At 37.8% G+C, this 17,291-nt stretch overlaps 1 protein-coding gene across 1 annotated transcript; it reads left to right on the forward strand.

Annotated features, from left to right (window-relative positions):
- Positions 1-2,771: 2,771 nt before the first annotated feature.
- Positions 2,772-6,284, forward strand: LOC127085697 (uncharacterized). The gene is made up of 2 exons (XM_051026193.1): positions 2,772-2,996; positions 4,842-6,284. The coding sequence occupies exons 1-2, from the start codon at positions 2,903-2,905 to the stop codon at positions 5,861-5,863; spliced, it is 1,116 nt and encodes a 371-aa protein (XP_050882150.1). The 5' UTR covers positions 2,772-2,902; the 3' UTR covers positions 5,864-6,284.
- Positions 6,285-17,291: the final 11,007 nt, after the last annotated feature.

Raw genomic sequence — 17,291 nt, forward strand, 5'->3', positions numbered from 1 at the left:
TATTGGCAAGAAAAATATATTTTTGGATTTTTTATTATAGTGCTTGACGAGAAGTAGAATCTCGCTCCTATTTATCCTCTGGTGCGATGAGGAATTCAAAGCTACGTAGTTATGGGCATCAAATGTTTGTGTGTTGGTCGATTTTAGTGAAGGATACTTAGGTCGTATTCGAGCGAAAAAAATTGCTTGCTACCCAATAATGGATGTAGGAAACATTGTGAGTCCATCACATCTAAATGGATAAAATAGGATATGAATTCTTACAAATGGTGTTTTAATGGCATTCGAGCGGACAATGTTGCTTGATACTTTCACATGGGAGGATTGAGGCGTTAGTTCGTGATTCACGTTGGAATGGATGAAACATCATTCGTTTGTGAAAAGGTTTTACGTTGCACTAAGACAGAAAAATAGGTTTAATTGGTTGAGATTGTTTTAGGCGGATGACGAGTATTCGAAAAGCGAGCGCTACAACTAGTATCCAAATACTTGGGGAAGAAAGAGACTTACGCTCAATTAATCATTTCCCTCCAAATTTATTATAAAAAACACGTTGTGAATTGAGTCATGGTTCCTTTACGGAAGACGAGTGTTCGAAAAGTGAGATCTATAGCCAGGATCCAAATACTCGAGGAGAAAAGAGGCCTACAACCAATTAATCTTTTTTCATCCACGAAATAATGGACTAAACTCGGTTAATTATCGTATTTTAGTATGGAAGACGAGCATTTAAAAAGCAAGCTCTATAGCTAGTATCCAAATACTCAGGGAAGAAAGAGGCCTACGCCTAATTAATCATTTTTCATCCGCTTTATTATGAAAGAAGTTTTTGAAGTGTTCTTGATTAAGTTCGCAAAATATTTGATGTTGATCAAGTGTTTGATTCGCATTTGTATGAAATTGATTTGATTATGAAATGGTTCTGAATTCGATGAAGGAATGATGAAATTTTTTTGTTTTGAAAATTAACTTGATATCTATCAAGTCTTTATATAGATATTTCTCCCTCTCCCTCTCTCTTCCCTCTACTGTCTCTGAAAATAATAAACACTCACAATTTTTCTCTCTATAAGATCTAACACCCCTTTTTCCTAGATTCTTATGAATGTTCATCAAGAGTACGCAATAACACTTTGAGTGTTCTTAAGTATTAAAACTATAAATGCACAAAACCCACTCGAATCAACAAAATCCTAACACCAACCCCACCTAACTTTACACTCTAAACACGAATATAAGATCAAAAATAAAAAACCAAAATATTAATCATACTAAATCAAAGCAAATCCGTATAAACCGTAAACCCCTCCCCCAACTATTCAATCCATACAAACAAATAAAAGTTACTAAAAATTATCCTATGAAAAATGGTTATACCACACATGCCAACAAGAAAACATGAAGAGAAAACCACAAAAGGTAACAGAGATACCAAATCGAAGCTGGAAATTTTCCGGTGAGGAGCTCCAACTTCCGACAAGCTTGATATCTCAGGTAATGCTTTTTTTCCACTCATGTGTATTCTTCTCATTCTTTCTACTTATTTTTCTTCTTTCCACTCTTGTGTACCTTTTCTCCTTCTTTCTGCTTCTTCTGAATATGTCTGTATATTGCTTCTACTGAGATGTTGCTTAGCTCAGCTCAATTAGAGCTTCAAGGTGAAACTCTAATGGCTATAAAAGAGCTTTAGTGAAGGGGAACTTGAAGGTGGCTGCATATTGGATGCTCAAGGAAATTAGTGACTATGAGTTCTATATGTTTTTTTGGCTGTTGAGGAATTGCACGAATGATGGCTAGGTTTTATAGTGATTTTTAGGGTTAATTATAAGTGTTTGAAGGTGGAAAGCATGTGAAATTTGAAGTTATTTTTGAGGACTTGAGAAAGAATCCGTGTGAGTATGATGAGGGGATAAGTATGAGTGAGGGATGTGATTTGTTGTGCAAGCTGTAATTGAGAGGAAAAGAGTGGGGATTTGACCCTAATTTTGTGGAGTGGAAGAGCAAAGGGAAAACCGTGTGATTCTTAGTAGTCATGTGCAAGAATTTGTGTAATTCAATGCTGTAATATTATTGTCAGTTCTCAATGTAATTTACATTGCGGTAAATTTTATGTAAACATTTCACTATGAATCAATAAAATAATTTATTTCCTCTTTTAATTCCAATTCCATTTTAATTCAAATTGGTCCCTCACTTGAGTTTTGTTTAGCTTACACTTGGATGGTAATATTCGTGTATAAAATGGACTTGGATGATGATGTAAACCTTGTGAAAGAAAAATGGACTTCAAAACTTCTCTTGACTTCAAATTTATCTTCTTACATTTCATTTGGTTAGTGATGCAAAGCAATCACGATGATCATGTAGATGTTCCATAGTGAATGATAATGTTTGAAAAGTTTGTTTTTGATTTTAATCTAAAAGCTTCATTTAACTACATCGCTACTTGAAGTTATATTGAACCAAGAAATCCCACATTTCAATATAGAGGCTTACTACTAAATCATGAGTCTCGAATTTTTTTCTCATTTTGTTTAGAACTTATATTAGGTAGTAATTTCATTTAAAGCACATTAACCGTATATCTTTGACCGAAATTCACAAAATTTAATTAATTATTATTTTATTGTTTTAATATTATATTTCCGTAGAAAATTAAAAAAAAACAAAATTATGTTTCTAAACAAGTACCTTTGGATACATGATCAACACGTGGCACATTCGTCTCTTCGATAAACAGTATAAAACCTGACAAGTGGTTTATAAATAGCAGGATTTCTTTCATTCACCGTAAAATCCTGAAACGCGATTCCACTCCCAAACCGCTTCAAAACTCTTCACTTCCGTTTTAACGTTCTGAATTAATCTTTAAAAAAAAAATTATCCAAAAGTTTAAAGAAAAATGGGGAAATGGAATCATCGTCCTCGGTTCTTCTCCCGTCGTAGATCTCCCGATCGTCCTTCTGTTTTCTACGACATCAAAGCCCCTCTTCCTGGTAATTTCGTTTTTACGGTTTTTTATGATGTTCTTTCTTTGTTTGGGATAAGAAAAGTTTTTTGTATTGGTTAGATTGAAAACCTAGTTGAAGAGAAAGGGTCGTTGTTGTGTGATTGTTTTGAAAATCAATTGGTTGAACTGTGTAACACATTGTCTATCGTTTGATTGTGATTTTGTTTGGTTTGGAACAATTTGATGTAGCTGAATCATGATATAGATGTTTTGTTGGTTTGGTGTCTGGTTTGGTTTTTGAATGTGGTAGTAGTATAGGTTGTTTGTGAGGTGTAGTTAGAGGAGATGAAAGGTTGAATCTGTTTCTTTAGTGTGGAGTGTACTTGTATATGCTTCATGCATGTGACTGGTAATGATTCTCCTTTGATGGTTTGATTTAGCCCTTTATTGATTCTAGATGTGTATTTCGAGCAGTGTTGTCGATGGCGGAGAGTAAAATCGCGCCATACTGGCCGCTTTGCGGCACCATTATAGAGGATTATGGCGGAAAACCCCTTAATATCGGCCAATATTTACCATTAGAACCGCGGTGTATTTCCGCCATATGTATTAGTATTTGTTTATGAAGCCATTTAGAGGTTTTAGATAACATTGAAAATTAGGTTGATACCATTAAATAGTTGGTCGATTTAGGTGGTTAGAGAGAGGGCATTGTTTCTGACGTATATAAATAATAAAAGAGAGTTGGGGAGATTTAGAATTAGGAGGTAGGGACTGTCAAAGTTTTGTGATGTGTAACCTAAAATAGGGGAACTCTTCGTGATGTCTTTGAAATATGATTGTAGTTCCTATCAGTTGGTATTGATTGGAGTTGTTGAGGTTATTCGGTATTTTGGGGCTGTTGGATGACTTGATTAGTCACTCACACCTATCATAAGCCATAGCATTGAGAGTGTTTTGAAATGGTGATTTTGTTTGAAAGAGGACGATCCGAATACAAATCTACCAACTAACTTTCATCAGGAGATGCTCAAGCGGTACCCAGAAGTTTGGATTGAGCAGAAACTAACTTGGATGAAAGCAAGGAAGTGGACATAGAAATGAAACAAGAAAACAGAAGGAAAGGCGATGTCTTGAAGGGTTAGTGAAGATCATGTTCTCAGTCGCAGAGGAGGAACAAGTATAAAACAGGGAAATAACATTGACCTAACAATGAAAGAGACAGGAATCACACTGAGGAAGGAACAAAGGGAAAATGTAAATGTTGACTGAAACATCACCTTGTGGTGGCTTGAGGCTGGAATAGATAATGAAAGGGTGTTTGAGTGCTATCGCAGAAAGGGATGGATCGTGACCACTGACACAGTTCGGCTCACGTGCTAACTGACCTATCTTCCACAACCATTACTGCCAGAGCAATTGGTTGTGCAGTAGCTATAAAGATCACTGGCAAAGTTGTAAACAGTTGTATTCTTGCCGACCGGTTTCACTACATGGGAGAAGGGTGGAGTATTGTTAGATAACCCATTTAATTAGTTAGAGAAAATTAGATAGTTATTAGGTTCAAATAGTGTATTATATTTGTTAAAACTGGGGCCTTACAACATTGGGAGGTGCAGACAAACAGGGGAATTCTTCCCTATTTCATTCGAATAAAATTCCAATACATATCAGATGACTACCCTACATCATTGGTGTGGTTCAATAGGTTCTGGCTGTCAAAAGTTTAAGAAAAATTTCAGGATTTGCGTGAACTTTCATATAATTTCTTGACATAGCTTTTGTGGTTTTTCTTTTTGTATTTTTGGTTACATGTGGTTAGTTTTATTTCTGAAAACTAGTGATAATACCATAACTAATGTACTGAATTTATCGTTTTCAACTTTGTTAGATTTTCGGCACGATGGAATACCTTTATGGGAGAAGAAATATTGCACTTTGAGTGGGTGTGTAGCATGGCAGAAGATTGTTGATTCCAAAGAGCTGATCTATTGCCACCAAAATGTGCTCGATTGGAAGGATTCAGGTGCCGAAGAAGCATTTCAAAATGCCAAAAAACGTTACTGGGCGAAAATCAAAAACCTTCCCTGTGACATTTCCCTGCCTGATCTAGATGCTTATATCGAGCATGTAGATTGGAATCCTTGTATTGACCCTGAACTGATCAAGGAAATAGATAACGCACACTTTACTATCCCCGATGAAGAAGAACAAGACGAAGAAGAACAAGAGAATGCCTTAAATAATAAAAGAACAAAGATTTCAGCTGATGGTGAAGATCCTTGGGAATCTGCTGCAAAATCTCTTGGCAGAACTGTAGAAAATAATAAAGTCCAAGGACAAAACCAGGGGGATTATCATGATAATTCTGAAAATGCGGTTACTACGAACAATCCCTGGCAGAGTAACTTCTTTCATGGAAATCAAAGACTGACTGACAATGCTTGGGAAGGTGGTCATGATAAGTCTTCGGGTTGGAAGGAAGGAAGGGACCATAGTAATCAGTGCGGATATTGGAATTCCGGTTGCTCACCGAAGAATAAAGGATGGGGCAACGCCAGGGATAGTTCTTGGTGCCAGCAACAACCAAATAATTTGGCTAATATTGGAAACTCTTGGGAACACAATTCTAGTAAACAAAATGTAATTCCAATGAACACGGGATGGGGAAACAGTGGCACAAATGTATCAAGATGGAAGCAACAAGAAAAAGCTTATGTTTCAAGCGACTCGCAATTTAGAAGGAACAATGGAGGAGGTTGGACTGGTGGGAATCAGAATTACCAAATGAGGGAAGGCTCTAACAGACATAATTCAGGCTATAATGGATCTCAATTTCAAAGGGGTGATAGTCAAACAGGTCATTACTGGAAGAGAGAGCAAAGTCGAAAAAGGGATTTTCGCGCTCGATAGTTTTCACACCATACCGTGCCTCGTTTTTTGATGGACCAATAGTATTTGTAAGTTTTGGAACAAGATGGTTACTGGTTGCAAGAGTATTTAGCTATATGTGGTAAGGATTATCAAAAACAAGTAGAAATTTGGGATATTTGCATTTTTGGTGAAAACTTTATTTCACAGTTTGATCCTATATAGGGAGAATCTTTTTGGGCTTGTCTCTTACATTTTTGGTTTGTCGAGAACACTTGCTAGTATCTGTGGAGAATGAATCAGTAAAGGCTTCCTTGCAACTCAACAACTTATTTGGCTATCTTGTAGCTAACCTTTGCTTGTATTGTATCTTGATCTTGAAAACTTTATGTATATCATTGACCTAAAGTTGAATATCTAAATGAACTCAATATGAACTGTAGTTTAATATATTAGTTTGTTGCTATAAGTGGTCCATGATAGATGTTTTCTTTCACACTTCTTGCTCTTCCGTTTCTAAATCTTTCTCATTGGTGTGTTTCGATTTTAAGATCCTTGTCTTTGATCCTCTTTGTTTAATTGAAATCAACTTGATAGAGTTAAATCTTAATTTATGTGTAAAAAAAAAAAACTATTCAGTCTTATATTTTTATCCTACTTGTATTAGTGATAGCGATATCATTACAATCGACCCGAAATTAAACTAGATAAATATGTATTAAGTTCACAGTGTATTAGAGGTGTTAATGGGGTAGGGATCATCTATCTTGACTCATCCACTTTTTCAATTGAGAGCGAGTTACATTGTCTCGTTTCTCGATTGTTTAGCAATCCATGGTCCGATATCGATTCATATATTTTTGGACTACAATTGTATCTCGGTTGTCTTTATTTTTGCAATTAATACAAATATGTTCGGTTCGGATAAATTAAGTTTGGGATCGTCATGAGAGAGTCTCACGATCCATTGTCCTTAGAAAACTATTCGCTCATGGTGAGCTTAACAACAATAAAACAAGGTAAAAATATAGCATGCTTAAATAATGTAAAGGCAATTGCAAAAATAAAGAAGGTAAAAATATAGCATGCTTAAATAATGTAAAGGCAATTGCAAAAATAAAGAATCTGGTTGAAGGAAAGTTTGAAAAACATAACAAGAACATGTAGAAAAATACAAAGATAAAAGAACCAAAATTGAAAGTTAGAAAGCTTGTGGAGGTAACAAGTCATCCTTTGTCTCAAGTTCAAGTTCATTACTATACAAAAACAATCAATTAATCACTCATAATTTGTGTACTATCATTAATGGTCACTTATGGATGAAAAAAATACAGTTTTAGAAGTCCAGAAGTCGAAAAAATGTTACGGAATGGGGAAGTTCGCAGTAGAAATTGGGCCTGATACATGCAGTATTGTCTGACACTAGGGGTCATATTAAGGAACACGTCCATGTTAGGCAACACGACAAACCAGTGTTTTCCTCATAGTTTTACTATTGGGGATGCTTCAACGGCCAACACGGTCCGTGTCAGCTGACACAACCAGATTGTGTTGGACACATGTCTTTTGTACTAGGATGACTTATGAATGCTCAATTTTTCGCATTTTTCACTTCAATCTAGCTCGATATTTCTTTATTAGCTGAAATCAGCAAAAACACACAAAAATGCATAAAAACGAAAAAAATACACACAATAAAATGAGAATAAAATAAGTTAAAAATGTGTTGCAATAATCACTTATCAGTACGTCAAGCCACAATTGCCTCTCTTTATGTCTTCGTTGTACTTCCACTATCATATTAGTAGGATTATGTTGGTTTTAACTCGTGGTTTGATTTTCTGATTCAATTTCATATTAGTTTTTTGACTGAGCATTTTGGGATGGTTTTAAATCCGCTTTAATCCTTTAGGAATGAATTACGACTGATTGGCTAGAATTGACTTTGATTTTTTATTTGGTGGTCAGGTTCATTTGTTGTTTTTTAGATTATTTGTTTTTTTATCATACCATATTAGGTTTTATGTCCTACAATCTTTGTAAATTGTCTCTTTCAATTCAGCCAGGGTGCGACATATCCCTCTGGATCCGATTTAAAAAGAATAAAGAATATGGTATGTTACGGATCCCTACTTCGAACTCTTAGGTCCTTGGAGGTTAGAATGTAGTTCTTTTATAAAATCCCAAATTTTTTTGGGCTAATTTTAACATTTTTTTAGTTACACTATTCATACAAAATTTAAAGACTGGACATTTATATAATCCAAACTTATATTCATATTCTTTATCTCTCATTATAAATTATTCTTACTCAAATTATTCGGGTGAAGCATGGTCCACCAATCCAAAGAGCCGCCTCTATGATTATCGCCCGAGGTGTAAAGAAGAGGAAACTTGTATAATCCCAACCACACCCATTTCTACCGTGAAACCAGTAGCTACTGATGAGACTCATCTCATTCCTGGGATGAAAACAAAAATTCGCTAAATGTCCAAGAAATGGCAAAGATCCAAACATTGAAAGAGACCTCACAAGGAGATGTCACTACTAAAGCCAAGTTATAAGAAGATTTGGATGAAGCTAAGGCGGTGGTAGTTGATTTGTCTGATCAAACATAGAAAATGGGCAATGTAGAAGTGTTATCTCTTTACCCTAACTTGGATATAGGAAATCTTGATAGATTCAAGGTCCCAAGGTCGTTTGGAGTGGAGGCGGGAGGAAGTTGCCTTGGAGCCTGACACCACCCATGATGATGGGGATGAGGTTCCATTCACAAGGAAGACGAGTCAATCTCGTCCAATAACTACACTTTGTTATTGTCATTTGAAATATATTTGGTTAACAACTTATTGAATAATGTATCTTTTTAAGGGTCTTTTCATTAATGGATTTTTATGCCTTTTAGCAAGTTATTTTGAAATCTTTGTTTGTTTATTGATTTTTTTGTGTATTTTAAAAGATTTTTCCCGCCTATTTTTATTTTTGTCAGAACATTTCAATTTAAGTATCATACAACAATTTTAGTTCACCCCACAAAGATTATGTGAATGAACTCGTTTTGTGGGAGATATTAGTCTTCCTTTGAGGATGCAGTGATACCTTGTGGGGAGTAACAATACCTCATATTTAACTATGTTGTGGACTAGGTCAATATGGATGTTATCTCAGGGTCATTTAGCTAAACTTTTCTTGTATTGTATCTTGATCTTAAAAAAATTATGTATATCATTGGGTTAATACTGAATATCTAAATGTGAACGGTAGTTTAATATTAGTTTGATGACTACCATGGACCATTGTTATAGTGTGTTATAATTTTGTAAGTTTGGCAACGACTACCATTGACCATTGTTACAAGTGGTCTATGATAACATCATTTTATTTCACACATGATTGGTCATCCATTTTACTTATTTTGACTGATGGTGTATGATGTTTCCATTTTAAGAGCTATGGTGTTTGATTCTCTTTATTCAACTAAAATCAACCTAATGGCGCAAAATCTTAATTTTATAAATCTGTAAAAAAAAATCTATTCAAACTTATATTTATGAGACATTTGTTAGTAAGAGCGATATCATCCAAATTGACGGGCTAATTTGTTAGTGTTAACCACTTTAAACATCACCTTCTATTTTCAGGTGGCCATGCTGATTATTTGGTGTGAATATGGACACAAAAATATCTAAAATGGGGGGGGGGGGGGGGGGGGGGGGGATGCTTAGTAGACCTATCCCCTAAAAGACAATTTCAAAATATTTTAGGTCTCAGAAACGAAATCAAATATTTTAAGAAACACGGGAAGAAAAAGAGAGCTTAGAAGCATCTTAAGAAATTAAACCAAGTGAAATATTACAAGATATCACTAACGAATTGATTACTTCTAATGCAAGTCAATCAAAAGACAACCAAAGTTGCTTTAAACAAAGCAATTTAAAAATACTTTACATAGATGTTAATTCAAGACATAATTGACTTTATGATAATCCAATAAGATTGGTGCATCACAGATCTAAGCTTACACATTAAATCTCTATAAGCATGATCTAATCTAAATAACATACAAACGATGCAATAATGCACTAATGCAATAGCGATATTAATAAATGCTATAAAATTAAAGGGGGTAAGGGAAGAAGGAAAATATACATAGAGATATAGAGTTTGTTCTCGCTTTGCCTACTCCACTCTTCAATGGTGTTAAAGAACCATCATGATACAATCACGATCTTCCTAAGTTTTATAAAGTTTGATACAAGCATTTTGATTACAATGAATTATCACATGATAATTTCCTCTGTTGATGCAGACACTCAACTGCTAACAAAAAAAAGATCCTTAAAGATCTTGATCAAATAACCTTGCTATCGATAATAATTTTGCCCAAGTCTTTGTGTGCGGTGTCATACCCCAAAATTTGCCCGTTAATCTTGCAAGATATTTTTCAAGGCACTCCAACTCATTTTTCAAGACATTGATCTTAAAGGGACAAAGACCCATCCAAATCCAGAAAATGGCTTAAAATGGCTTGCTCGCTAGGCGAGCAAAATCCTTCGCCTAGCGAACCCTTCGCTGCAGCACTCGCCTAGCGAAGCTTGCGAATACCAGAACTTTTGGGCTTTATTCTGAGCCCATTAGGTTACCAAAATCATTATAAATACCATAACATCATTCAGAAAAGGGGATCGGTCAGAAAACACAGAAGGATACGGACATAAACCCTAGCAAAGAAACCCTAATAGAAGCAACCGAGCAAACCCTGGAGGCTAGCCAAGAGAACTCAGAGCAACCCTAAAGGAAACCCTGAAGGCAACTCATTTGCACAAAGGTTACCTCCGCCCAACTCAATCCGACACCAACCCTAAGTGTGATCTGCCAATTCAACGGTGCAATTCAATTGCAAACAGGTTTTCTATATCTCTCCTATTTTTATACTTCCAATTTGAAATTACTAAATACATAAGGCATTGAATTTCTGAACATATCTCAAGTTTTGCATGTGGGTTTAAGTATGTATGAATGGGCAAAACCATATCTGGAATGTTTAACCATGTAATTGCTGTAATGAATGCCATAGGGTTTGGAGCTTGCTGAAACCGCACTGCTGTTAAATCCAAAACCCGCAGCCGTTCGCTAGCACATCGCTGAGCGAACACGTAGCGAGGGCTCGCTAAGCCTTCGCTAGGCGAGGCAGCAGCGAACATGACAGTCGCTGTTTTTCGTTCTGTTTTGATCTTTGCTCATCTGACCTGTTTTATTATAACCATGCATTGTTTACCTGATACTATTACTGATTTGTTTGGTGCAATCCTTGATTGCACCCCATTTGGTATTCTGACCTATTTGCTGAATGTTGTGAGGGCTCACATACTCCCGAAGAAGGTAGCTTGCTAGGTATTCCACTTTATTTGTGGGATACCCTTATGGAGATTCATCCTAATTACCTAATTGATTACAAATGTTTCGGAGATTCATCCTAATTACCTAACTGATTATAAAATATTGCCTTTGAATATGTGATCTTAGCCCTCTCTTTGTTGCCTTACGGTATTACGGTATTACGGTCATGTCCCGCGAATGTGGGGATACACTTAGCAAAGACCCTTCGATTAAATCATCATGTCCCTATAAAATAAATCATAGTCCCTCGGATGTTGCCTGCGAATATATGATTTTGTCCCTCGATGACCCGTCGTTGTAGCCTACGGTTAAATGATGATCGTCCCTTCAAATGCTAAGTTATCCTTACAAATGTTGCCTTCAATGACCAATCGATGACCCTACGATGTCCCTCACATCCAAAGGATAAAACTACTTACTTCTCAATAGTAAGGACAGTTTTACCCTCATAAGGATAGGAAATGCCCATAAAGACCTTAGGTAGGTATAATTCTTAAATGCTGAATCACAACTTAAAATACTTTTCACACCTCACACTTTGCAAAACATCTACTAGAAAATCACCACTTGGTATACATTCATACTAGAATCATTGCCAAGTTATATTTTTCTAAACAGCTTTCAAAATTAAACGAGATAAATACATTGTATACATTCGTACAAGAATCATTACAAAGTTAAACTCTCTTTTCAAAACATTTTCTAAGCAATTCAGAAACACTTTTCAGACAAGAAAAACATAAGTGATCCAGCAATTAAGAGCCCATGGATAACCATGGATACAAAGGGTGCTAACACCTTCCCTTTGTATAATGTACCTCCCGAACCCAAAATCTAATTAAGGTCTTTCCTGTTCTTTTCCGCCTTTCCTTATTGGATAAAAGAAAAGTCGGTGGTGACTCTTGCTAACCGCGACATTTTCTTTCCAAAGCAAAAACACACAAGGTCAGTTCACCGTATGACAAAACTGGCGACTCTGCTGGGGACGACAAAGAGAGGTTACCTTAAAAAAAAGATCACTTATTTGAATTGTCTGATTTACTTTTAAGGGGCTGCTTGGGTATTTTATGCTTGAGTGAAAGATCCTACACCCGGATCTAGTGTATCTTAGGTAAGTAGCAATAGATCATCGCGACTATCCGGCGTATACTGGAATGGTTAAAATGATAGCTACGGTTAATGTGACACTTTGGATGTCCTGATGTTCCTCATGTTTACTTGAGGAAAAATTTGGCGTCCGCGTGGTGTCATCAAAGCATTAACCAGACCTTTAGAACCCTAACTGACTCATCCTGGCCATTAGAAAGTAGTGAGATAACTGACTTCGGTTCCAACTGGGGTTGGTTGAGACTCGATACTACACTCTTTGAGATTGGACTTTAGGGAAGCTTCGGTCAACCACTTGGTGTTGCACTGAAGTGGACTTAAAGGAAGATCAATGATTGGAGATCCTTTTAGAACCCGGTTACTATTCTAGGACAGGTTGAACCAACCAAACTTCAGTGGGGAGGGTACTTACCTATGGAACTCATGCAAGCCTTAAAATTTAGGAATGATTGTTGTGTGACTTGTTTGTGCTTGTCATTTACATAACATCATAACATCATAACATCATAACATATGGCATTGTACTAACCATTTCAAGGACTTAGGGATCTAACTTTGCTCTATTTTGTAAGACTATGGCTCCCAGGAAAACCATCCGGATCAATCTTGTAGCGATCTCTCCTCAACTCAGGGATTTAATGTCAGAGCTTCCTGATCATGCTTAGTTCATCAAGAAACATGGTTCTCTTCTCAGTTTGGTTACCACTGGTTTCAAAGAAGATATGATGAGAGTTCTATTCCAGTTCTTCGATCCTAAACATCATTGCTTCACATTCCCAGATTATCAGTTGGTACCCACATTAGAAGAATTCTCCAGACTGCTTGGGATACCTATCCTTGATCAAATACCTTTCAGTGGTTTAGAAAAGATTCCGAAGTCCGAAGAAGTTGCCGCAGCTTTACACATGACAAAGTCCGACGTTGAAACTAATTGGGTAACGAGAAGTGGAGTTAAGGGTTTACTTGCCAAATTTCTGATAAATAAGGTCCGAGAATTCTTAAAAGTTAGGGATGTCCATGCTTTCGAAGATGTCCTAGCGTTGCTAATCTACGGTTTGGTGTTATTTCCTAATCCAGACCAATTCGTAGACATGAATGCTATTAAGATATTTCTCACTCATAACCCTGTGCCTACCTTGCTTGGAGACATTTTGCATTCCCTTCACACTCGTACTATGAAAAGGCAAGGGACTCTCATGTGCTGCATACCTTTATTATCCAGGTGGTTTATTTCGCACCTTCCTCAATCAGTCTTGAAGAACGAGCAGAATTTGAAATGGTCTCAAAGGATAATGTCGCTCTCCCATTCAGACATTTGTTGGTGTCCTCATCTCAAAGAAAATGTTATCATCATTGACCGTTGTGGAGAGTTCCCTAACGTACCACTCCTAGGAATAAGAGGAGGTATTACTTATAACCCGGCCTTAGCCCTACGTCAATTCGGTTGTGCTCGAAGAGATGGTCTACATGGAATAATCATCGAAGGCATTATGTTTGACTATGACAACGATTCTCAAGGTCTCCGTCAAAGGTTTGTACGAGCTTGGGGCATGGTGAAAAGAAGTACTTTAGGACAGAAAAACTCTATTCCTATGGAACCTTATCTCAGATGGGTACGCGCAAGAGCTCGTGAACTTGTCATGCCATATCTTGCAGTCGGACCATTGATTGTTGAACCAGGAGTTGAAGGAGGTACTCCTCAGATCATTCGTTATCCAGATATGCCTACCAATGTTGAAGAATTGAAGAGATCCTGGATCCAGTTGAGAGAAGAAAGGGATACTTTTGAAGCCCAGTTTTGTGCTGAAAGGAAGAAAGTGTTAGAGCTCACCAGCCAGCTTAATGAGGAACGAAGACTCAATGCATATCTTCGCCCAAAAAGAAGTCGTCCCTGGGAGACTTGAGCTTTCATTGTATTTTTATTATTATTTTTTGTAATAAACATTGATTAAAACAATATTAATCAAAGTTCCTTTTTTGGTGGTTTACGCAAAGTTAAATTCCAAAAGTCCTTGAAAGCATTTCATACATTGCATAGCATAACATAACATTGCATAACAGGTATTCTAAAAGATCAATGTTCTTACGGTCTTCCTTCTAAACAGAAAAATGGCCCTCGAACAAACTGTCAAGGATCTCCAGGCTCAGAATGCTCAATTCCAGGAGATAATCTTGAGCTTATCCAAGGGGCAGGAGGAACTGAAGGCTCTTTTGCTCGAGAATAAGAAAGACAAGAAAGCTGTGAGTTACATTAACCCGGGAAGAAGGCTTAAAGGACAGGCTGCAGGAGTCAAGATTAGAATTCCGAAGGATCAAGAAGAGGAGACAGAAAATGATTCAGAAGAGGAGAATGTTGATCTCTTCAACCCTGAGGACGACGATGAAGATTATGAGAATGAACAGTACTCTCCAAGAGATGGCAAGTACAAGTTGCTGGAAGAACGTATGCTAGCTATGGAGGGTCAGAAGGCGCCCGGTCTGGATTTCGAAAGCTTGGGTCTGGTCTCCGATGTGGCCATTCCTCACAAATTCAAGATCCCCACTTTCACTAAGTACGATGGTGCATCTTGTCCTCAGATGCATCTGAGAGCTTATGTGAGAAAGATTCAGCCGTATACCACTGATAGGAAGCTATGGATCCATTTCTTCCAAGAGAGTCTGGCTGGCACACAGTTAGAATGGTATTATCGGCTCGAGAGCTCTAACATCCGCACCTGGACTGATTTAGCGACAGCTTTCTACAAGCACTACCAGTATAACTCTGAACTAGTGCCTACTCGGCTACAGTTACAGAATATGACTATGGGATCTAAAGAAGGCTTCAAAGAATATGCTCAAAAATGGAGGGATTTGGCTGGCAGAGTCAAACCCCCTATGACTGATCGAGAATTAGTGGACATGTTCATGAGTACACTGACTGGCCCATTCTACAGCCATCTACTGGGAAGTTCTTCATCGGGTTTCACTGAACTTATATTGACAGGTGAACGTGTTGAAAGCGGCATTCGAAGTGGAAAGATAGAGGCGGCTACCTCTGCAAGCACCAAAAGGTCCTATCAGGGGAGGAACGAATCAAATGCTATGTACAGTCAAAGGGGTCGTAACAAGAAAAATCGTGACTATACCATTGGAGCAGTTACGATTGCAGCACCGCCATCTCAAAACTTCCAGCACAGATAAGACAGGCCAAGAAGGCAGTTTACCAAGATCAATATGACTTTAGCACAGGCACTGCAGGGTATGCTAAAAGCAAATTTGATTACCCTCAGAGATCCTCCTACGAACCCCAACACTACTTCTCCTTGTTATAATCCCAATGTCAGGTGTGCATATCACTCCGATAGCCCCGGGCATGATACAAACGATTGCTGGTCGTTGAAGAATAAGATTCAGGATATGATCGATGCTGGAGAAATTGAATTTGATCCTCCAGACACTCCTAATGTCATCACTGCTCCTATGCCTAACCCTGACAAGACTGTTAATGTCGTGGATGACAATTCTCACATTTCTAATGTAGCTGACTTAGCATCTTCTCTCCTGACCATCAAGAAGAATTTATTGCAAACTGGTTTATTTCCAGGTTGTGCTGAAAATTGCGATCTCTGCATACTCCGATCCAATGATTACTTGAAGTTGAGAAATGGTATTCAACGGCTGATGGACGATCGTAAAATTCTCTTCGAAAAGATTCATAAGGTGGAAAACCCTATTGAAGAAGTATCCGTGATTGCTAGGTCCAAAGTTCCAGTGAAGATTACCGCTATTAGAGTGCCTATGAAGATTACTGTTGAGCCCAAGGTAGCTCCCCTCATCATTACTGCACCTGGCCCAATACCGTATTCTTCAAGCAAAGCCATTCCGTGGAATTATGGAGATGATGTTTACATCCACGGCATAAAGCAAGTTGATAATTCTGCTAATCCTAATGGCATAGTTGGGACTAGTAAAATTACTCGAAGTGGAAGGATCTTCTCTCCGGACATCTCACCTCCCGCCTCTGAAACTCGAGGAAAAGAACCAGTAATCAATCCTTCTCAGTCAAGGACTCCGGTCGAAGTTGCTACCGAAGATGTTGCCAAACAAGAAATGGAAGAAGTGCTGAAAATCATCCGCAAGAGTGATTTTGATGTGGTAGAACAGTTGGGGCATACCCCGTCTAAGATCTCGATGTTATCCTTGTTGTTATCTTCCGAATCTCATGCCAATGCATTGATAAAATTCTTGAAGACCGCTCATGTACCTCAAGAGACATCTGTCGACCAGTTCGAAAATTATGTTGCTAACTTGGCTGTTGACAATGGCCTAGGCTTTTCTGATGCTGACCTGACACCAGCAGGAAAGAATCACAATAAAGCTCTGCATATCTCCATTGAGTGTAAGGGGATCACCTTGTCTCATGTACTGATCGATAATGGCTCTTCTTTGAATGTGCTGCCGAAAGCTGTGCTCGATAAACTTGACTGTAAAAGCATCGAACTGAAACCTAGTGACATTGTGGTACGTGCTTACGATGGTGCGAAGAGTGTTGTCCATGGTGAAGTGGTTCTCCCTATCAAGATAGGACCTCAAGCCTTCAACACTACCTTTCACGTAATGAACATTCGTCCTGCCTATTCCTGCTTGCTAGGACGCCCTTGGATCCATGGGGCAAGTGTTGTAGCTTCGTCTCTCCATCAGAAGCTGAGGTATCCGATAGAGGGTAAGATTGTCACTGTGTGTGGGGAAAAAGAGTATATTGTCAGTAGTGTGCATACCTTCAGATACGTCGAGATGGATGGTGAATTCTTTGAGACTCCGTCTCAGTCATTTGAAGTAGTTCCTCCGACTAATCCTGTCCTTAAGCCAACTTCCTGTGTGCCCAAGGTTATTCGTGCTCCTCCTGCTATGATTTCTCTGAAGGACGCTCAAGCCGTGGTTGAAGATGGTGGTCGTACTGGCTGGGGTCAACTGATCGATGTA

The sequence above is a fragment of the Lathyrus oleraceus genome, chromosome 5, assembly GCF_024323335.1.
Source record: "Lathyrus oleraceus cultivar Zhongwan6 chromosome 5, CAAS_Psat_ZW6_1.0, whole genome shotgun sequence".
Classification (NCBI taxonomy): domain Eukaryota; kingdom Viridiplantae; phylum Streptophyta; class Magnoliopsida; order Fabales; family Fabaceae; genus Lathyrus; species Lathyrus oleraceus.

What these genes read in the sequence shown, in the direction of transcription:
- LOC127085697 (XM_051026193.1), top strand. Translation starts at nt 2,903, where the DNA reads ATGGGGAAATGGAATCATCGTCCTCGGTTCTTCTCCCGTCGTAGATCT. An exon ending in CATCAAAGCCCCTCTTCCTG is followed by an intron (nt 2,997 to 4,841) that starts GTAATTTCGTTT and finishes CAACTTTGTTAG; the next exon opens with ATTTTCGGCACGATGGAATA.